Source organism: Nannospalax galili, unplaced genomic scaffold, assembly GCF_000622305.1.
Source record: "Nannospalax galili isolate Female #2095 unplaced genomic scaffold, S.galili_v1.0 scaffold1023, whole genome shotgun sequence".
In the NCBI taxonomy this organism is placed as follows: domain Eukaryota; kingdom Metazoa; phylum Chordata; class Mammalia; order Rodentia; family Spalacidae; genus Nannospalax; species Nannospalax galili.
Window position 1 is genome coordinate 978,188 of NW_008349234.1, and position 20,861 is coordinate 999,048.

At 49.3% G+C, this 20,861-nt stretch overlaps 2 protein-coding genes across 13 annotated transcripts in view; one reads left to right on the plus strand and one right to left on the minus strand.

Moving 5' to 3' along the window:
• LOC103744764 (cytochrome b561) overlaps positions 1 to 8,698 on the plus strand; it is an 11,858-nt gene extending 3,160 nt beyond the window's left edge. Inside the window, exons 2-7 of one of the 2 annotated variants that reach the window (XM_017801525.2) lie at positions 3,147 to 3,309; positions 4,326 to 4,543; positions 5,591 to 5,689; positions 5,950 to 6,053; positions 6,526 to 6,683; positions 7,091 to 7,285. In XM_017801525.2, coding sequence (XP_017657014.1) covers positions 4,339 to 4,543; positions 5,591 to 5,689; positions 5,950 to 6,053; positions 6,526 to 6,683; positions 7,091 to 7,283 — 759 coding nt within the window. In that variant the 5' untranslated portion in view covers positions 3,147 to 3,309; positions 4,326 to 4,338 and the 3' untranslated portion in view covers positions 7,284 to 7,285. Of the gene's footprint in view, positions 1 to 3,146; positions 3,310 to 4,325; positions 4,544 to 5,590; positions 5,690 to 5,949; positions 6,054 to 6,525; positions 6,684 to 7,090 lie in introns of both variants that reach the window. The other variant, XM_017801524.2, reaches the window with a different exon arrangement.
• A 4,212-nt stretch (positions 8,699 to 12,910) lies between these two features.
• Positions 12,911 to 20,861, minus strand: part of Tanc2 (tetratricopeptide repeat, ankyrin repeat and coiled-coil containing 2) — a 496,754-nt gene continuing 488,803 nt past the window's right edge. For 9 of the 11 annotated variants that reach the window (XM_029570133.1, XM_029570138.1, XM_029570135.1 and 6 more), the window contains one exon: positions 12,911 to 20,344. In XM_029570133.1, coding sequence (XP_029425993.1) covers positions 18,376 to 20,344 — 1,969 coding nt within the window. In that variant the 3' untranslated portion in view covers positions 12,911 to 18,375. The remainder of the gene's footprint in view (positions 20,345 to 20,861) is intronic. The other 2 variants (XM_029570139.1, XM_008846610.3) reach the window with 1 other exon arrangement.

The following is a 20,861-nucleotide window of genomic DNA, read 5'->3' on the forward strand; positions in this document are numbered from 1 at the left end:
GAGGAGGTGGGGGGAGAAAGGTAGTGTTTGTTATACTGAAAAAGAATATAGAGAGAGAGAGAGAGAGAGAGAGAGAGAGAGAGAGAGAGAGAGAGAGATTGGTCTGTAGGAGTAGAGGAAACCTGGGGGTCAAGAGCAGCCATTTCCAGGTCCTTGAAGCTACAGCCCACAGTTCTGTTCTGGGAACATGGGGATAAACAGCTTGAAATGTGGTGCTTCCTCAGTAGGAAGGAAGGTAGGGTTTTCTGTTTGGGAGACCAGGGACCATGGCGCAAAAGCACTTGCTTACAAGGGAGCAAACTCCAATCTTCTTTAAGGCTTGCACAGGTAGGTCAGCTCTGTCCAGAGACTTGGGGCACCCATCCCAGGCACCGAGGCCTCTTAGTTACATTGGACTGAACTGCAGTTGCCAAAGGATTCCTATGTATCTGCAAGGCTAAGACAACTCAATAATTTTTGGTTTTGTTTTTTGAAACAGGGCCTCCCCCCTGTAGCCCAGACAGGCCTGGAAATTTGGGATCCTAATGCCTCAGCCTCCTGAGTGCTAGGATTTCAGGTGCCTCACACTGCTTTATCAGTTTAGTAACTTCAGATTTTCCATTAGAGCTCAGTGAATATGAGGTCCTCTGTAGGTAAACCATGTCCACCCAAGATGAATGGTCCTGCTTGGTGTGACAGGTCTTCCTGTCATGCCTCCCACATCACCTTCACATCAAAGACTGCTATAGTTCCAAAGGTCAGTTAATTTTACTCCCTTCCATGGCCGGTCCCCTGATTTCCTTGCTGTATGGTGGGGATTCCTACCTGGGAGGGAATTCAAATTAAGACTTTGCCGCTCACTCGGCCTCCTGAAACCCCCTTCCTCCCATTTGTACTCATTTCCCCCTAGTAGAACGGCAGGCCACCTCCCATGCTTGGTGCTATGGTGGCACTGAGGGCGAGCAGAGACCGGGAGGCTAGAGTGAGGGGTCCCTGTGTTTCAGTGACTCCCTTATTCAACAAAGGCCACCAAATCCTTGACTGGCTTCAGTGTTTGGAAAGTGACAGTGCCACCCTAGTAACTGGGCATTAGAGTCACACCACCAGTAGGAGACCTTGGCCACTGGGCAGGGGACCCAGAGGAGTGTGCCCTTTGTTAAAGGATGGGATCCTCTTCCTCCTGTGTTGGGACAGGTAGGCCTAGTGTGCCCTTCTTGTAACATCTGCTGCTATTAATACTGGTCTACAAGATCTCTGAGGAGTTTTCTGGGGCAGGGTCCAAGTCTTCTGTATAGTTTCAGCATCTGTATAGTTTCAGCATCTGGGGGCTATAGTAGCTGCTCAATCAACAATCAGGAGAGCAGCTGTTGTTGCTGGTAACTTGGGCATGTCCTTTATTGTCTTTGAGCCCTAATTTCCTCATTGGTCACAGTGAGGTGGCACTTATTATGCTCAGGTCGTCTGTTGAAGATTCCATAGAGAGGGTGCCAAGTGTGGCTCCCACTTTCCTGTGGAGTCCCTGCCCTCTTGATGCATACAAGCTTTGCCTCACTCTCCCTGAGGCAGGTGCAGACAAGTGTGGGCACTCACTCTCCAGGATGAATTTTCAGTGTGAGATGCTAAAGCCACTCATTCTCTTGCTACTTTGTGAAGAGCCCCCACTGTGGTTTCTGTCTTATAAGATTGAGTGGGACAGAAAAAGCAGGCTTTGTCAGAGCAACTGCAGGACCCCAACGCCCCAGATTGGCCCTTTGTGTTCTATGTGGCACAAAGTAGCTGTGGCAGGTCAGCTGCCTTAGGGCCAGGTTCCTGCTGTCCTTCCTGATTGGGAGCTAATCAGATTGTGCTGTGCTGAGGGTGCTGGCAGGGAGGGGGGCGGGTAGGATGAATGTAATGAGAGGAGTGACTTGGAGAGGAGGAGGACAAGCAACCGCAGGGGCAGCTCTTCTGTGTTGGATACCCGAGGAGCCCCAGAGAAGGGCGAAGTGACCTTCCTGCCTCCAAGAAGCAGGACGGGGCTCTTCAGTAGAAAGCATCCCCGGGTTAGCCAAGAGGGTAAGGAAGCTTTGGGGAACCTTGGGGACAGAGGAGGGGCTGGGGCTGGGCACTGGGGACAAAGTAGTGAGCAAGATGCCATCACAGGGCCTGGAGTTAAACTTCAAGGCATGCGTAGGCAGCAGGGAGCAGAGAGCAAGGCTCCAACCCGTAGCAGGTTGTGTTGCTAGCCCTGGGGAGCTGGAGCCTCCACAGGGACCTGGTGGGAGCACAGCGGGGCTGCAGAAGGAAACCAAGTTACAGCTGTCATTTCTCTGTCAGGCAAGGATGATATGACTTAGGAAGCTGGGTGTGTTCCTGCCATGCTAGGTAGACCAAAGAGGGAGAGGCTACAGTCCTGATCTGGTGTGACAGCAAAGATGGCTAGGAGGGCGATGATAACAGAGACCTAGGAGCCTCTGAGCTGTGTGGCCTGCTGTGTATCCCATGGGCAGGGGGAGGGCAGCCCCTGACTAGCTGGGAGGTCAAAATGACCTAGTTGTGATGACCTTGGTCGATTCTGAAGTGTCTGTGGGGTAGGAGTTTGGGCAGGACAAAAGCGACATGAGATTTTGTAGTCACACGTGTAGAGACAGATAGGGACAAGAGCATGAGTTTCAGAAATGGGGTTTATTGTTGGCCAGGGCTTCAGAAGAGTGCTCCCACTCGCTGTGGAGCAGGCTTGGTTTCTGGAAAATGATTTGAAAGAACATGTCAAGAAACAGAGAGAGAGAGAGAGAGAGAGAGCCTAGTTCTGCCTCACACAAGTGTGGGAGTGGTGCAGGATCTTGTGGGGAGGGGCTCTCGGAAAGCTGAGAGCCAGCCCCCTGAATTTATAGCATAGGACAACACAGCCAGCTGTTAGGGGCTCGGTCAAGACAGGGAGACACCGGAACAGTGCAGTCATGCAAGTCAAGACATTGAAACTATGAGGCAGAAGTATGTTCATTTGTGAACAGACATGATAAATAGTAGGTTAAAACAGGTTGGAAAACGACACACCCTTTTCTATGAAAAAAATGCATGCAAAGATAATGTAGTCATCAAATGTTGGTGTCAACTTGCAGTTGTTTTCTTTTTCTCCCTACACAGGGAGTGCACATTAACAGCCCTCTTCTTCTTTTTAAATGGAGGAGCTGCCTGAGAATTGGAGTGGAGCTGGAGCTGACCACCAGGAGGAGCCGGCAGACCCAGGCTGGAGCCCTGCAGGACCAGAACATGCACTAGTGTGCTGGAAGGGACCACAGTCTGTCTGCTGCTGCTACCCACTGCTGGTACCCGCTGCTGCTAGGAGAGGTGGTTGGATGGGGAGGCAAGCTGACAGCTGTCTAGGGAAGGAACAGTGAGCTGGAGCTCTGATGTCCCAGTAGGGTTGGTAGTTTTGCCCAGCCAGGGAGAGACCTTCTAGTGGAGCCACAGCCACTGCCGGTGGCCGAGGCAAAGGGGAGGGAGGGCCATGCTTGTTTCCCTCCTACTCTCTTCTGTGGGGTCATGGCATCATGGGAACAGGAGGGAAGGGTAGAGAGCTAGCCTGAGTTGTCCTGCATGGGGAGGCTGTGCATGTGCTGGAGCCTGAGGGGTCTCCTGACACCAGCAGTGCCTCTTTAAGTAGCAGCATACCTGCTCTGGCTTCCTGTGTAGCTCATCTGGGGTGCAGCAGGGTGGATGGAAACCGGAGCTCTACACGTGAGGTTGCGTTGCTGGTGCCTTCAGTTTTAGAAACCTCCTCCCACCCTTGGTTTGGGAAGGAGCTGGAAGAGACTGGGGTTCCAGTCTGTCTGTCTGACTGGCACAATGAGAGCAGGACACAGCTCATAGGATTTGGGGCCTTCTCTGGGGTGCCCATGCTGACTCTCAGATCTGGGGCTGGGAAGGTTTTTCCTCACCTCCAGCTTGGGCTTAAAAATGTTAGGGGAACGAGGCTTTTCCATCCATCTGGAGAAAGAAATGGCGAATCCAGGACCTTCAGGGAATTTGCTCACTTCTCTGTGATGTTCCTGTCAACTGCACCAGAGAAAACCCAGGGCCTCAGGAAGTAGGAAACAAAAACCCAGACATGGGGCCCATGCTGTCATGAGAACTCGAGTTTTCAATCTCGTGCTTATTTTACAAGGAACCTCAGTCAGGGGTCTCTGGGGAGGCCGAGTTTCCTGGTGAGGTGCTCTGGGACTTAAGGACTCTGCCCCAGGATGGTGGGAGGAAGGGGCCTTGAAGGTGGCACAGGGTGGAGGAGGTGGTAGGGGTGATGCGGGAGCAGGCGGACCTCCTGCAGGCTGTGGGTGGCTCCCTTGAGCTCTGTGTCTTTCTCACAGTGGCAGTCTCAACATGGAGAGCGGTGCCAGCTCTGCATCTACCCCTGCTGCCCTGCCATACTATGTGGCCTTCTCCCAGCTGCTGGGTCTCACCGTGGTAACTGTGACTGGTGCGTGGCTGGGTCTGTACCGAGGTGGCATCGCCTGGGAAAGTGCCTTGCAGTTTAATGTGCACCCGCTCTGCATGGTCATAGGCATGATCTTCCTGCAGGGAGATGGTGAGTCCTGTGGGCCCAGCTCTGCACAGCCATTCCTCTGCCCCTCAGTCTGTAGCCATCTCTGGGAGAGGCAGTTTGCAGGGATCCTGTCACCCCAGACATCTTTTCCATTTATACAAATCAAAGATTCTAGACAAGACAGATAAAGTAGTTGGGGAGAGTCCAGGGAGCCCGAGGTTGGAGGGTGGGCTAGCTGCTCTCCAGCTGGTTCCAGTGCGCCCCCATGGTTTCAGCAAGTGGCGTCTCAGGGGGCAGGGGTGCTTTCTAGAGTGGAGCCAGGGCTGGGCTGTGAGCTATGCTATCTTCAGGGGTAGCTAGACATGAGGAAAAGTCATACACATGTGTGCATGTGTGTGTTGTTGAATTTGAGCTTGGCTGATCTAGAGCTGCTGTTCCTGGAGTGGGAGCCAGGTGGTGCCTGGCCTGAGCACTGCCTGGAGGGATCTGGATCTGGAGGAGGTCCTGGCAGCCACCCCTCAGCAGCAGGTCCTAGGAGGCATCCAAGGCTCTGGCCTCCCTCCATAGCAGTGAAGATCAGGCAGGATCACAGGGTATGCTTTGGGAGGTGGATGCCTGCTTGCCGAGAGCAGTGACTATCTGAGCAGGCTTCAGAATAGCACTCTGCTAAAAGGTAAACTGAGTCTGGCCATCACCTCAGCATGACTGTGTAATGAACCCTAACATCTGAATTATTGAATTCAGTGGACACCTGGCAAAGCTGGGTATCTACCAGGCCTAGCAGTTGCTGTAGGCAGAGACTAAGAGCAGAATCCCGCCTTTGCTGCCTCTTGTGATGACAGGAAGTGTGGCATAGCTTCCTCTTCTGGCTTCTGAGTGTGTATGGGATGGAGGGGCTCAGGGGAGAGACAACTTTGGCAGAAATTGGGAAGGGCTCAAAGTCCCTATGGAGTCCTGTTTTCACCTTCATTTCCTGTGGTTGGTGAGCCTTGATGAGCTCTTAACTCAGACCATTGTCCAGCCAGGCCTCCTTGCTGTCTGTCCAGTGCAGGCCTATACACTTACATTCCTTCTCTCATTTCCCACAAGCCCTGCTGGTGTACCGTGTCTTCAGGAAAGAGGCCAAACGCACAACCAAGGTTCTGCACGGGCTGCTGCATGTCTTTGCTCTCATAATCGCACTGGTGGGTGAGTTCCCTGGCATAGCCTTCCCTTCCCACCTGTTGCTTCAGGCTCGGGCAGTAGCTGCTGGACATGCACTGTTTCCACTCTGAGCTGCTTGCCCTGCCCCCCGCCCCACAATGGCATCCCAGGCAGGGACACTGGGTGCTGGCCATCATTGGGCTGGCCCAAAGCCCAGAAATTCTGGCTAGTGGCTTCCCCAAGGTCATTCTCCTCCTTTTTCCATGTCCAGCCCTATCCTCACATGGCCCCTGCCTCTGTTCTAGGCTTGGTGGCCGTGTTTGACTACCACAAGAAGAAGGGCTATGCGGACCTGTACAGCTTGCACAGCTGGTGTGGGATCCTAGTCTTTGTTCTGTACTTTGTGCAGGTGAGTCCTTCTAGCACCTGGGCCCTGGGCCACCAGCAAGGGATGGGGGAGGAAAAGGGAGGGGAAGTGAGACTCAAGTGTGCAGTAGATGGGTCCCTTTCCTAGGGTGCATGTCCAAAGGCGAGAGAACAGGTTAGTTTAGTTGGATGTTGTCTTCAGCAGCTGAAATGGGTATAAAGCTAGGATTTTAAAGACCAGGTGCCCTGGACTCCCCTGCCTTTGCCACTGACTCTGCATGGTGTTGGCTCATATGCTCAGCTTCCTGAGTTCACAGTATGGTAAACTGTGCTGAGGTCCAAGTCTCAAGGCAAAAGGCTTCAAGTGTTGGAGACTAGGCTGTCTTCCCCATAAGTGCTCACAGTCTGCTTCCAGCACTTGAGGGACCCCAACAGGGGCTTCAGGCTACCCTGGGGGCCTCCTGTTAGTCAGCTGTAGCCAGCTCATGGCTTAGCACAGTCTCCTTTCCTTTTAGTGGCTCATGGGCTTCAGCTTCTTCCTGTTCCCTGGAGCTTCGTTTTCTCTGCGAAGCCGCTACCGCCCTCAGCACATCTTCTTCGGAGCCACCGTCTTCCTCCTTTCTGTGGGCACGGCTCTGCTGGGCCTGAAGGAGGCGCTGCTCTTTAAACTTGGGTAAGTGCAGTAGGTGGGAAGGGCAGGGCCCACAGTGTTCTCTGCCTCACTGGACACTTTTCTGAGCAGCTGGCTTTTTGTGGACTTTCTAACTGGGAGGATGGAGGGGCCAGCATTATCAGGGCTGAGATGTATTTGGCCTCATTGGGGCTCTTAGGTGACTTCTCCCTTACCTTCTTTTTAAAAATACTATTTTTATTTTATGAGTATATTGCCTACATGTATGTAAGCGCACCTGTGTTGTACAATGCCCATGGATGTCAGATCCCCTGAAACTGAAGTTATGGATGGTTCTTAGCCACCTTGTGGGTCCTGGGAATCAAACCCAGGTTCTCTGCAAGAGCAGCCAGTGCTCTTAACTGCTGAGCCATCTCTCCAGTCCTCCCCCTTTCCTTCTCACCCTGCAGGACTAAGTACAGCACGTTTGAACCCGAGGGGGTCCTGGCCAATGTGTTGGGCCTGCTGCTGGCCTGTTTTGGGGTGACTGTGCTCTACATCTTGGCTCAAGCTGACTGGAAGCGGCCTCCTCAGGCTGAAGAGCAAGCCCTCTCCATGGACTTCAAGACCCTGACGGAGGGAGACAGCCCCAGCTCCCAATGATGGCCTTCCTTCCTGTAGAGGGGGCTGGGTGTTGGTAGTCCCCTTGGTTCTGTGGGTTCCGGATGTCTTTTTGCTCACCCCAGGAGTGCCGGGGCAGCGGTGTTAGTTTAGCTGGGTTCCGGGGTCTGGGCCTGTCCTCTGCTTTCCCTTCCTTGCTGCAGCTTTAGATGTATCCCGTGAGGCATGTGCAGGCCCTGCCTGGGCCCTTGCTGCTTGTTCACAGGCAGAAAGGGGATCTGGGGTCAAACCTGGTCCTGATCCTTGGAGGAACCAGAGAGTGGTTGTACTCTCAAGGCAGCAGATGCCTGGAGCTGGGTCTTAGGGACAGGCCTGGAAAAGCCAAGGCTGCTGCTTTGTGTAATGAGTGCAAACTGGGAGTCCAAGCAGCTTGGGAAGCACGTGTCCTTGGCAGGGGAGCAAGTGATGTTATGTGTAAAGTATGCTCCTCAGGAGAAGGGTGGAGACACCCCCCCACCCCCAAGCATTGCCATGTAGCTTGACCCAGACACCATCCTGGACCTTCCTGTTCTTTAACAGTGGGTTTTGTGGGAGAGGGGATAGGTGCACAGGACTTAGATACACTTTCCTGGTAGATAAGGGTAGTCTGCTGGTCGTGGCAGGCCTGCTGGCCTCCGGCTGCCCTGTGGAACTCTTTCCATCAGGGACTGAGCCAGCCTTGCCTGGACAGGCTCTGGGAGCCTGAGGACACACACCTGGGTTTTAGAGGAGGCGCCGCTGCTTGTCTGGTTCTCCAAGGGGCTCTACCTGAGGCATGAGTGGCTCTGGAGGACGACCCCCACTTCCCACACCTCGGTCCATCTCTGCAGGACAGCAGAGTGAGTGGAATGAGAGGAATGAGATTAGTCCCTTGTGGTGTCTACACACCCTCCAGCCCCCTAATGTGTGTTGTGTTCTTAGCTGACTCATTGTTTGGCTGCAGTCTAGAAAAAATGTGATTAGAGCATCGATCTTGTGCGGCTGGGCAGATGTTCTCCTTGTTTTCCTAATCTTTTGAGGTCTGAGAAGCCTCAGGGTTTGGACAGTTAACTTACTGGGGAAATTAATATCATTTCTGAACCCAATGATACTTTTAAGTGCTGCCTCATAGCAACAGGCTGGTCTTTCATCACCTGGCACACACTTGTACAGTCAAATGTTTACATGTGGGAAACTTGTCTTTAGACAAACTACCTAAGTACCATTGTGATCTCCCTTGCCAGACTATTCAGAGAACTGGAACTTTAGGTTTGCAATGAGAACCTGTAAACTGGTCTTTTTGCCAAAGTGTTAGATGACCAAGGACCAAAGAAAGCCCCTACGCAGATGTGTGTGATTTCTTCTGTTTGCCTGTGGCCAATCTCCTGTGATGTAGTGTGTTGTTAGTATAAGAGATGAATCAATAAATGTCTACAGCAGACCACTTGCCTGCTATTTTCATTTACTGTGGCAAAGAAGGAGCCAAATCTTTATGCAGTCAGATACACGAAGTTAGTTCTACTAGGGTTGAGAGAAATTGTCCCCAAGATGGGCACAGCAGGTAAAGTGACCATAGTGTTCTCGTTTGGTCAGTAGAGGGATCCTTATTTTGTAGGGTGGTGCTGGCTGAGTCTAATAAGGGCCTAAGACAGGACATCCCTCAGGTACAGTGTACATTTGACCTTTCCCCCTTTTAACATGCCATTTTGATCCTTAAAAGGAGGAGCAAAGCTTTTAGAACAGATTTCATATTAGTTTGATTTATGACTCAGTCAGGAGCTCTGTTTATTGTCAATTTGGGTGGGTCTTACCATGCCTAACAATCCATGGTATACCTTGCTATTTAAAGCAGCTCAAAGCTGGAAATGGTGGCACATGCCTACAATGCCAGCACATGGCAGGCAGGATGATCTTGAGGCCATCCTGGACAATACAGGGAGATCTCATCTTAAAATAACAGGACCAGCCTGGACTACATAGGGAGATCCCTTCTTAAAGTAACAGAGTTGGAGGAGCACTTGCCTAGTGTAGGCAAGGCCCTGGATTCCATTCCATAACAAACAAAACAAAAACTACCCCAGTAGCAGAGACAAAACTATAAAAGCCTCACTGGAGAGCTCACTATTTAAAGGAAACTTGCAGAAAATTCTCTCATCAGTAAGTTGTTCCTGAGCATTTGTTTAGTTTTATCCCACTTCTGGTTTCTAGCATGGAGGAGCCAGAACTGGGGGCTTTCCTGTGGTCTTTTTCCTGAACCAAGCCTTCCTTGTGGCCCCTCACTTAAAAGTAGTCAAAGCACACAGCTTGGCACATGTACAAGCTGATGGCTGTCAAGCACAGGCTGGCCAGAGGGAGAAGGCAGAGGGATCCTGACCTTGTTAGGCACTGTCTTCTGGTTTGGGGGCTGCCTCAGAATCATGCAGCCTCTTTGTGACTTTCAAATGATCCCAGATGCTGAAGGCTGAGGCTGCTCCACCAGAAGGTTACTCCTCTGTCCCCTCCTGTACAGATCTCAAGTTAGATGATAGCAAGAGCTCAAGATCTGCATTTGACTCAGTGCCAATGCTGTTTGGGTCGCATTCTTTTTTCTGGCTCAGTCTTTCGAGAAAAGCAGCAGCAGGGCAGCTCTGATTCTGAGCCCTACCTTCGCCTCTGTATCCTTGACAAACTTCAGCTCTCAGGATCTGCTTTGGTATATGTTTTAGTGTGGTGGATGAACAGAGAATTTCCCCTGAATAAAAAGCCACTCATTGTGAACCCTGCCAGCTGCAATAATGACCCTCCTGGCAAGATATGCCCATTGGTGCAATAGTGACATAAGCGTTGTGAGGTAACCAACTACTTTCTGATGGGAATTGAGGTCAGCTCCACAGGACAGAAATCATGCCTAGCACTAGCACTAGAAACTGGGCCAAGAACCTGTGGCTGTGTAGGTCCTGGGCCCCAGGTAGAATTTCTATTTAGCTAAATGGACATATCAAATTGCCTTCCAAATATCTGTATACCCATGGATTAGTGCAGCTCTCAACCCTAAACAGAGAAGCTTCTTTTTTTGCAGTGGACGGTAGTTAATACAAAGACAGTTGGTCAAAGCACAGAGAATAAGTCCTAAATGGACATCTATATCACACCCCTTCCACCAAGGCTCCGGGATTATTGTGGGCAGAAAGACTGTAGGGACCTGAGGTTGTGGAGGGCTGCTATGAAGATCAAGATCAAGCCAGTTAAAATTCCATCATGGATGAGGAGGTGCTCATGAAGCCCCACTCCTGAGAACCACTGGCGATTGATGGTTGCTGGGGAAGGGGCAGTTTTCTTCAGGATGTGACCCCTGATAGGTTGCTCATACTCCAGTAGATGGCCACATACCCATGCACATACAGGTGGCACTAACTGGAGTCAGTGGGTTAAAGGGGGGCATGAAATTGGGAGATATGGTATGTAGGGTCTGGAAGGAGTTGGGAAGGACTGGGGGGTGGCTATGATCAAAATATACATGTATGAAATTCCCAAATATTATTGAAAAGCCACTCACGGTGACAGTGAGTTCTGCAGACATCTTTGTGGATTCTCTAATGTTACTTTGTTCCCTAGAAGGTGCTTTCTAGTAACTATGTGGGTACTACTCCATTGTGGGGCCTCTGTGAGGAAGCTACACCCCCTCCAGAGTGATGGAAGTCAGAAACCAGTGTGGAGGCTGACGGTGTCTTCTTTTACCTCTGGCTAGCCTTGTGTTTGATGGAGCAGCCTGTGATATGTGCCAGGCCATATGCTTTAAATATTTTTAAGCAAATGAAGGTTCACAAGAAGTTCTTGGTTCAGGAGAAAGACCACCGGTGCTCTGAGGAGAGACCTCTTGGTCTGGCTGCCCTATTAGGAGTGTCAAATTTCTATCTCAGTGCCTGGGCATGGTGGACAGCCCAGCTGAGTGTGGACTCTGAGATTTTCTCATGGTTTTCCTGGGCCTTTGTGCATGGCAGCTTTATTGTCTTATTCCTGGAAACACACCGACTCAGTCACCAGTGAGCTGTGCTTAATGTTCCAACATTTTTTTAAATTTTATTTTTTTATGTGTATGAATGTATTACCTACATGTATGTGAGTGCATCCGTGTCGTGCAATGCTGCAGAGGTCAGAAGAGCGCTTTGGAACTGAAGTTAAGGACAGTTTGTAGCCACCATGTAGGTGCTAGGACTTGAACCTGGGTCCTCTGTAAGAGCAGTCAGTGCTCTTAACCACTGAGCCATCTCTCCAGCCCCCCAACTTGTTTTTTAAGCTGTCTTCTGTACCCCCTCCACTGGTTTCTGCCTGACCTTTCCCAGCTCACTGGGGACAGTGTGGTTTCCACACAGACGTGAAAACCAGAGCATCTACCCAGATGGTTACTGGTAGGGAAGGACTTAACAAGGAACTTAAGAGAAGTACAAAGATGTCTGCTGAGCTCACTGCTTCTACAGTGAGTGGCTTTTTATTCAAGGACAATTCGTTTAAGGATTACTTTTTTCTTTTTTGTGAATCACCTTTCTTTAAAGGTGCTGCTGGGAATCCTTTAAAAGTTGGGTTTTGGCAACCACTCATTCTTAAGACTTTCTTAAAAAGTGAAGACAGTGGTTTTTCAGCCCCAGCAGGTGGTTCCTTCCAGTCTTCTCTGTTCTTTGAAGGTGATTCTGGCATCGGACAGCTGTGCTTGGCCTGGAGTTTTCCTGCTTCCTCAGGTTTTGGTTGTTTGGGAAAGTGGATATAGTCGCCCAGCAGGAATGTTTGGCACAATCAGAGGTCTAGAGGAAGAGGTCTTCTTCCTTGTCTCTGAAGTAGACAAAGAGGTTTCAGTGAGGCAAGAAAGGCTGCAGGGCTTAGCCTCTCTGTGTAAAGGTAGTGAGCCTGAGCCAGTTTTAGGACGCCTGCAACCTTTCTTTCTGCAACTTGTAGCTGTTTAACTCTATGTCTAGAACTAGAACGGTCTGGCCTGATTCATGAAGAAAATGTAAAACAGTGGGGGCTGTGGGTCCCCAGCTTGATCTATTGAGTTAGCCTCTAGCTCTGCAGCTAGGCTGCCCCCATCCCCTCAGGCTTGCCTTCTCTAAACTTGACAGCTATGCTGGCAGCACAATGCAGCCTTGGATTTTGGTAACGCAGTAGGGCTTTGGTGAGCTTCAGCTAACAAAACTGAAGTCACACAGCCAGGCATGGTGGCATGTGCCTGTGGTCCTAGCCACTTGGGAGGCAGGAGGATCACTTGAGCCCAGGAGTTCAAGGCCAGTCTCAAAACAAACAAACAAAAAAAACCACAATGAAACCTTGCATGACACAAACACAAAGAATATAGTTCTCTTGTCTAGCTTCTACCGAAAAGCCCTTTTCACTCTAAATGCAGCAAGTCTTCATTGAGAGGTACCTAGAACTGTCTTTGAGTCTGCAGCACCCTCAAGTGTCCAACTCAGGGGAAGTGCTCAACAACTTGGCTCATGAACTGGCGCAGGAAGGGACTACTGAACCTCCCACAACACACCAACCCAATCACCAGGAGTTTGGCTTTAGCCTTCACCTGCCAAGTTTTCCCTTGGAAGTAGCACCCTCAGCACTGTAGTTTCAGCTGAGAAGTCAGCTCCCTGGGCAGAGTAACGGCAGGAGAAAAGCAATATGACACCAAGTTTCTCCAAGTGTTGACCATTTATAAATAAGTACATTTGCTTTCGTACATACAGTTCATTGTACAGATGACGCTCTGTATACATGGGGCAGGAAAATGCATTCATTTGAACTTTTCACATCTATCTCACACAGCTCACATGTACAGACAATAAAACTGTTCAAGCAAATACAGCAAAGGAAAATGTCTTCCTTATACATGGGGCTGGAGGCCTCCGCTGGGTGTGGGCATCCCCACTGCACGAGTTCACAACTGTGTGGTGTTCAATATATCAGGATAGAGAACAAACATGCATTGGATAATATACTGTACAGAGAAAGTCCTTTACATCTGAGTTATAGAAAACCTAAAGGAAAACTAAGTGCATTAAAGCTTTTTCCAGCAAGTGTCTTGAAAGGACAGCAAAGAGGAATAATCAAAATCATATTAGTACAAATCACTCTTTAATTGTAGACTGTACAGGTCTGTACTAATTAAAATCATCTTGGATTTGGAGGAGACAGAACAGAGAGACACAGATGCTGTGCTAGATGGAAAGGAGGCCATGCCTGAGAATGGCACCTGCCCTGAGCCCGACAAGGAGCTGGCCCCACTCAGCAGGAATCAGCCGCGTGGTCAAAACAAAAACAAGAAACCAGGACAGGAAGTATAACTTACAGGATTTCCAAAATAACCTGTGAATGAAGTGGAGATCTGGAGCTGGCCTCTCTAACTCCTTTTTTCTTTCCCCCCAGTAAATTGGTACACAGTAAGGCAGGTACATTCAAGTACTGAATTTTCCAGAATTAACTGTCTCATCCTGGGGACTGAAGGGAGTTGAGTCCTAGCCGGATTTTTCTGGTTAGTGACTAGCAAAGGAAATATTCAGCCATCGAGTGCTACAGGAACAAAGCCGCTGGGCCACTTCCTTCCCCCAGAGTAGGTCTGTCTGAAACCAGGAGAACGGCACTGGCATCTTCGTGCAGCCAGCTGCAGCCTGACTGGTCAGCTTAGTGTAGGGCTCACAGTCAGCAGGAAGAAATGAGATGACAGGGTAAGGAAACATGAGAGCAACACTTGATTTTTGGTGTCCAATTATACGTTCATTTGGTACTGACTTTCAAAGCTCTGACTGTGGCCATCACTGGCCACAAGCATCTCAGGGTGGCTCAGCTGCTGTGAGGCATTGGACACCGAAATGAAGGTTACCAACACTTCAGCCCTTGAGTGGTCTGTATTACAAAAAGAGTTGATGAAGACCCAGTGAATATTCAAGTAGCTCTGCACAGTGGCTCCACCAGCCCCGTTGTGCTTGTGTCCAGGCCCCCAGCCAGCCACCTTTTCTTGGAAGCAGCCAGAGCTGAGTTCAAGGCATTGCATGGTGAAGGTTTCCATGACACGTCTTTGTAGGTAGCTCTTACCCCTAAGCCCTTTGTTCATTGTTAGTCATGGTAGATGGTCGGTCTGGAATTCCCAGAGGAAAAGGAGAAGTCACACCTCCCAGCAAGCGCGCAGCAGGGCAGCATGGCTCTCGGAGAGAAGCAGCAGGCCGCTTCTTGAGAACTGGGCAGCCCAAGGGCAGACAGGCAGGGTGGGTGAGGCTGCTGAGCACTGGGAGCCTCAACAGGAGACGGGCACAGGGGCAGTGTGTCCTGCCCCCTGGGGGAGCCTGTTCCATTATGTGGCAAAGATTCAGTGAACAACGGGTTTTGTCCAAGGCATTTCTGCAGTAGAAAAATAACTATCTTTAATCAAACCACCCAACCATGATACTTCTGGAGTTATAAAAGTTGGAGGCTGAGCAGAACTGAGGAGGGATGGTCATGGGGAAGATAAGGCTCCTCGACACTCCCATTCTCCCGGGAAGGGAATTCTATTTAACCTTCTTCCGGCCTCTGCCTGGCTGAAGGTCCAAAGCAGGTAGTGTTCAGAATCTGTCTTGCTACAAGTGACATGGATGCATGAAGACCCGTTCCGGGCCTCTGTTCCCTTCTTCCTGAACTCAGTCTACAACAGGCCTGCCTGGTGCCCTGGCAGCAGCTCCAGAATCATTCTTCGCTACTACTAAGTGTGGTGCAGAGCCACACTGACACCTAGTGGTAGAGTACGGTGAAACACAAGTGACGTCCATATATCCCACTGTATATGACTAAAATCTAAGGAAAAATACCTATGGATATTAAATTAGATACTGGTTTTTAAATTTTCTATTGGGTATATCTCTATAATATAAAAATACCAATATTTAGAGGGGTTTCATAAACTACTATACAATATAAGGACTGAGAAACGCCTTTCTCTAAGCTGTTCTGTTTACAATAATTTAGGAGAAGTGTTTAATAATCCAGGCTTAACCAAAATCAGCAAACTTGTATATCTGGACAGCAACCTGGGACACTACATGATTCTAATTAGCGGAGTTTTCCTGAGCCATCGAGTTTAAGTTAAACACATCTGGAAAGCAGGGTGCCTGGGAGAACAGGAAGGGGTTGTGCTCTATTAACTTGGGACTTTAATAGTGCACGTCTGCAACCCGGACAGATACAACAGCAGATACAAAATGATCTCCATTTTGTCCATGCCAAATTCTCATGTTACACAGGTTTTCCCTTTACTTTGTAAATAAACATTAATTTTAATTGTTAATTGTGTGCCTTACTGATCCAGTAAATAAATTAACCATGTCTCAGGAGTCCCTAAGAAAATTGCTGGAAAAGCACTTTAAAATCACTGCAAATATTTTCTCGTATTTAAAAATTCTTAGTATTTTTGATGCTTATATACAACAGTTATTTCTTGTGCTATAAATGTTGTGATCCACTGCTTGATTTCTTTCCTTTTTTTGTTGAAAAATACACTAAAAGACAAGAGCGATTCTAATTTCTAATGAAGACATTACTCACACTTAAATATCCATTATTTATCAGAGTTACGAGTTCAAACAGTAAAGTGCACCCATTTATAGACATGATGTGATGGAAACCCATTAATGCAAGAATTCTGGGCAAACAGAGCACATTTTGGTGAGAACCCTACAGGCTGAAGTTTGTCACCTGTCTCCACTCAAGGGTGAAGTGAACTGGGTGAGCAGAACTTGCAAGTTCCATTTGAAAATTTTCCTCCCACCTGAAGCTAGACATGTGTTCAGCAAATGTTTGTTGCTGGGAAGGGAGGGGCATCTCTAAAATACAGTACTAAGATCAATCCATGGCAGTGAAGTAGCAAAACAGGGCACAGGCAGTCTGCTTCCAAGAAAGACCCTTGTCTCGTGCCTCAAGAAGCTCCTGTTGGTGTTTTCTAGTCAAAAACCACTCATGACCAGTAGTGATTCTTATTTTCTCTTATGATGGCTACAAAATAATTGCATTTTGACTGCTGAACTTTTGGGTGGGGCTATAGGCCCCAAATATTTTTTTTTCCCCTGGAAAAATGAGGACTGTGGGGGAAGTGCTAGCAGTAGAAATCTGCAAGACCACAGGGCCTTAGGAAAGGTGTTACTGGTGGCATTCCAAACAGGGACTGTAGCACTCCCCTAGATATGGTTTAAATCAGATATGATGTAAAGAGACCAACAGGGAGGTGACCTGTCCAGGCAGGGTGCTGACAAGCGGCTGCTGGGCTCTCAACCACAGGCTGATCCTGAAGCTATAAACTTCCTCTTCCAGATGGGAGAGGTGGAGACCACTGATGGCTACTCTGGTCTGGGAGGAGGAGGAGGCAGTCTGATGAGTGAAAAGTGTTCTGTGCACAGAGATGAGTCCTGACCTGGTTTTGGCTTGGGGGCTTGTGGGGATGTCCACCTACTTGGCAGAAGGTGGATTAGTAAGGAGAGATTTCGGATTCAAGCTTCATGCTCCCAGATCTTACTGGTCCTTTCAGAGAACCTGTATCACAAGCAGGTCACAGCTGGATTTTGCTCAGGAAACTGTTCTTCCTGTAGCCCTTTACTGACAAGAGCAGAGTGATTCCTAAGAACACAGGGCCAACACTCCCTTGTTTAGTTTGCTGGGTTGAGTTGCTTTGTTTAAGAGCCGCTGTGTGTCCAGGGATGGGACTACACTATGGCTTTGGTTTCTTCATCCGTCTACTTCATAGTGGTCTTGGCTCTTTAAAAGTCAGGTTAGCAAACAGCCCAGACCCAGAAGGTGTGCAGAGAGTGATGGGAGAAGAGGCCACTGTCTGTCTCATGCCCCTGCCCAGGGCTAAAAGGGGTCTGTTACACTTTTTGTTGCTTCTGATTTTCAAATATTACCCCTAAACATTCTTAGACAGAAAAGAAATGATTTCTCTAAAAGTGGATAATGAAACCACAGGTCTTGAAAGGATTAGACAGCAACTGGCGTGGAGTGCAGTGGTCCTGGGTGGAAACTCTGGGGTCAGCTTTACAGTCCCAGGAGAATCCAGGCAGGTACTGGAAGGAGCAGTTTCTTCACAACACCATTTAGATTTGAGGAAAAGAGAGCCAACAGGACAGAGCCTGGCTCTAGGTGAAGATGCAGCTAATAGGGTCACTGCACCTGCCAGCCCTCAGAATGGCCGGCTTTGTGCTGCTTCAGGGTCTTTAAAAGTAGACTTCTTCAAGACAGGTTTCTTTTACTGAGAATCCAGAACAATCTTTTTTTTCCCCCTCTCTCCTTTTCTATGTATCAATTCCTTCCTCTAGCCTTGTAAAATCAGCTTTTAGTGGCTAATTGTTAGTTAAAAACCCAGAGAATAACTCTTGGTGCATGCTTTAAAAAATACCCAAAATGCTCATGGAATTTCCTTGGCTGATCAACTTATGTAAAGGGCTGGTTGTTTACTAAATGTTCCCAAAATGCTTCTTAGAAAATCAATGTGGTGTAACATTTCAAATAATTATAGTGGGGTTTCCTTCCAATTTAACAGATTTCTTTCTTTTTCATACTCCCTAGATTCCTTTACCCCATGGGAAGACCAACAATAACATAAATGAATATTCTAGACCTGATGACTGCAGGGAGCTGGAGTCTGGGGAGACCATGCCACAGGAGTGGACTGGGGCTAGCCATGGGGATAACACTGGGTAAGAATGCAGGGACACAGAGTCTTGACACACTTCCTAAGGTTCTAGAAGAAAACAAACAAGAACATCTTAATTTTTTAAAAAGGAAGAAAACATTTACACAACAAGAACATCAGTGAAAGCGATCGTCTCCTGGAAAAAGCTGACCAGTGTGTCTGATCTCCCTGGGTTAAAGCACACGGCACAAAAATCTCCTCGTTGGCATTGGAAGAGAGGGAGAGAGCATGTGGCTGGAGCACAGACCCGAGAAACTGAAGTCCTGGCTCACTGGAGGCCAGCTTCCCAGTCGGCTGCATGCAAAGGATTTCAGCATGTGGGCTGCCACCTCTGAACACCACACAGAAACTACATGAGAAATTAAGCCAGAGAACTACCTCAGATGTGGAAACCAAGCCTGAAAATGTGCAGTGAAAACATATGGGTCTCACTCCAACAGATGTCTTTTAAACATTAGACTCCACAAATGGTCTCTTTGGTTTGATAGGCGATGTCTGCCCTTGTCGAGAGTCCCGGGACAACTGCCTGTACAGGTTGTCCTGGTATGCCTGAGCCACGGGTAGAGTCCGAGCCACCTTCACATCGGGATAGGAGGAGGCCTGGCTGACTCTCTCCAGGAGGTCTCCACGGGATCCATTAGCCAGCATCCCATGGGGGCTGTAATAGTCGTCCTCCAGCAAATGGCCATTCTGTGCATTGTTGGTTTTGTTATAAAAGGCAATGTTGCTGATGGATGACGGTGGACTGAAGGACTCAGGCTGAGGCAAGTTGCCTGGAGATGTGGGACTGAGAACGGTATCCACTGATGACACTGCCCAGGTCCGATTCTGCTGGTGTAGGTGGGGGTACTGTTGAGTCCGGGCTGTTTTATCTATGATCCCCATGAATGGTGTGGTCCTGGATCGGGTGGGCTCACTGGGGTAACCTCCCTGAGTGGGAGACACTGGTGACAGCTCATCACATGACCTATCATATGCCGGTTTCAGTGGGATCTCCATTTGCTGAATTGAGGAAGAGGGCCGGAAGGTAGGAGTTAGGTTGGAGGTGGATGAGATGCTATTGCTAGATGGAGAAAAGCGAAGGCCCACGCTCTGTGAGTGCAGCAGTGGCCTGGGAGTTGGTGGATGGGGCTTGATTTCATTAGGGTTGACACTGATAGGTCTTCTGATTAAATGTGAAACTTCAGGGGAACCTAGCTGGCTGGAGGAACGCTCTAGATCTAATTTTGAGTGACAGACTGGATAATAGGATGCTGACTGGCTACGCCCAATCTGAGGTGTCTGGCTGTACCTCATGCCACCTCGATAGGCAGAGGAAGGTCGCTGTGGAAGATCTTCTTTGGTCAACCCTCCATGTTGACAGATGGCACCTGCACTCAGGCTGGCCTGGACATGCTGCACAGGTCTCCCATCCCCTACAATCCCCCCTATTGACCCTTGGTAAACCAATCGGCTCTGACTTACTCCTATATCTCCTTGAGAAGACTGGTATTTACTGGCCATCGAGTGGGCTACTTGGCCATAGGCTCCTGTAGGGATGACAGTGCTTGAATGAACTGCTGAGCTGGGCTGGTTACTTCTTACAATCTGGGCCTTGGCAGGCTGTAGCCTGAGCCCTTGCTGGGGAACTGCCACAGGAAGCTGAGGCATCTGGTAGGGCCGCTGGGCCATCTTGGAGAGTGGAGATTTTGGTCTACCAGGAAGCTGACTAACATTTGTTTCTTGCTGATAGCGCACAGGTGAACCAGACTGGGATCTGTAGACACTCATGCTTTCGGCAGGAGGGCTGGCCCGATACTGAGGGCCTCTACGGAGAGGGGAAGGGGGAGGGCTGGGGTATTCCTTGCCCTGCCCTCCTACAGGAGGTGGGCTGAACCTGTATGATGCACCCTGATGAGCTGGGGAAGTGTGTGGTGGGCTAGGCCTGTAATGAGAGTTCTGGTGAGTTGGAGAAAGAGCAGGTGAGGTGGACTGATAGCCTTGCCTAGTGGGAGAACCTACAGAACTATTGGACCGGAAGTCAAAAGCCTGATGGGAGCCAAGAGGGGAGCTAGAGATGTAGGCAGAGTCCCGATGGGCTGGAGAGGAGGGTGGGCTCTGGATGACTGGGAGCCCCTGACTGGGCCGAGCCTCTGTCTGGAGGCCAATGGAAACGTTTTCAACATCCTGTTCAAGGTATTCCTCCTCAAATATGTCCTGTACGGAGTATATATCTTCATTGTGGGGCTCAGGCTCTGTTTCTTCCTCTGGTAACTCCTGTGGAGGCTGCTGGGGTGGCGGTGGCTGCTGCTGCTGCTGCTGCTGCATCTGTCTACATTCTTCCTCCACTCTCAACAGAAGTCTCTGGATCTCGCGGTTGTTTGGACATAGCTTGATGGCCTCGTTCAGGTCCTCTAAGGCTGCTGCAAACTGTCTGCTTGACAAAATGAAGACAGGGACAAGAGTTACTCTGCACGAACAGGAATCACGGGAGCTGAGAACAGGCCATTGTTTCAGAGCACTGCACCAGGCTTGTGGGGCTCTACTGCCTGGAGGGGCAAGGAGGCTGCCATTCTAGAAGAGTCCAGAATGGTTCCCTAACCCCTTGGCCTCCATCTTCCTTCTGCCTCTCTGGGGTTAGTAAAGTCCACATTACATCAGTTCAGACATAATCTTCCCTTCAGGAAGAGTCTCTTAGTGCCCAATCTCGGCCCAGGCAGCATAAGGATTGGTTGGGGTTGTCACTTACAGTGTCACTGTCAAATAGTTTAGGAACAAAATAGTAACTGTAGTATTTAAAAATCTTGCTGATCCAGAATTAAAAAATTAAATAAAAAAATATTTTCTATATTTTGGTTCTAAACTTCAGGCTTTTTCCACCCTAGGTGAGAAAGCTGTCCTCTGTTCCTTTTCCTCCATCAGCCAATTATTGTGTCTTTCTGCTAGGTCATAGC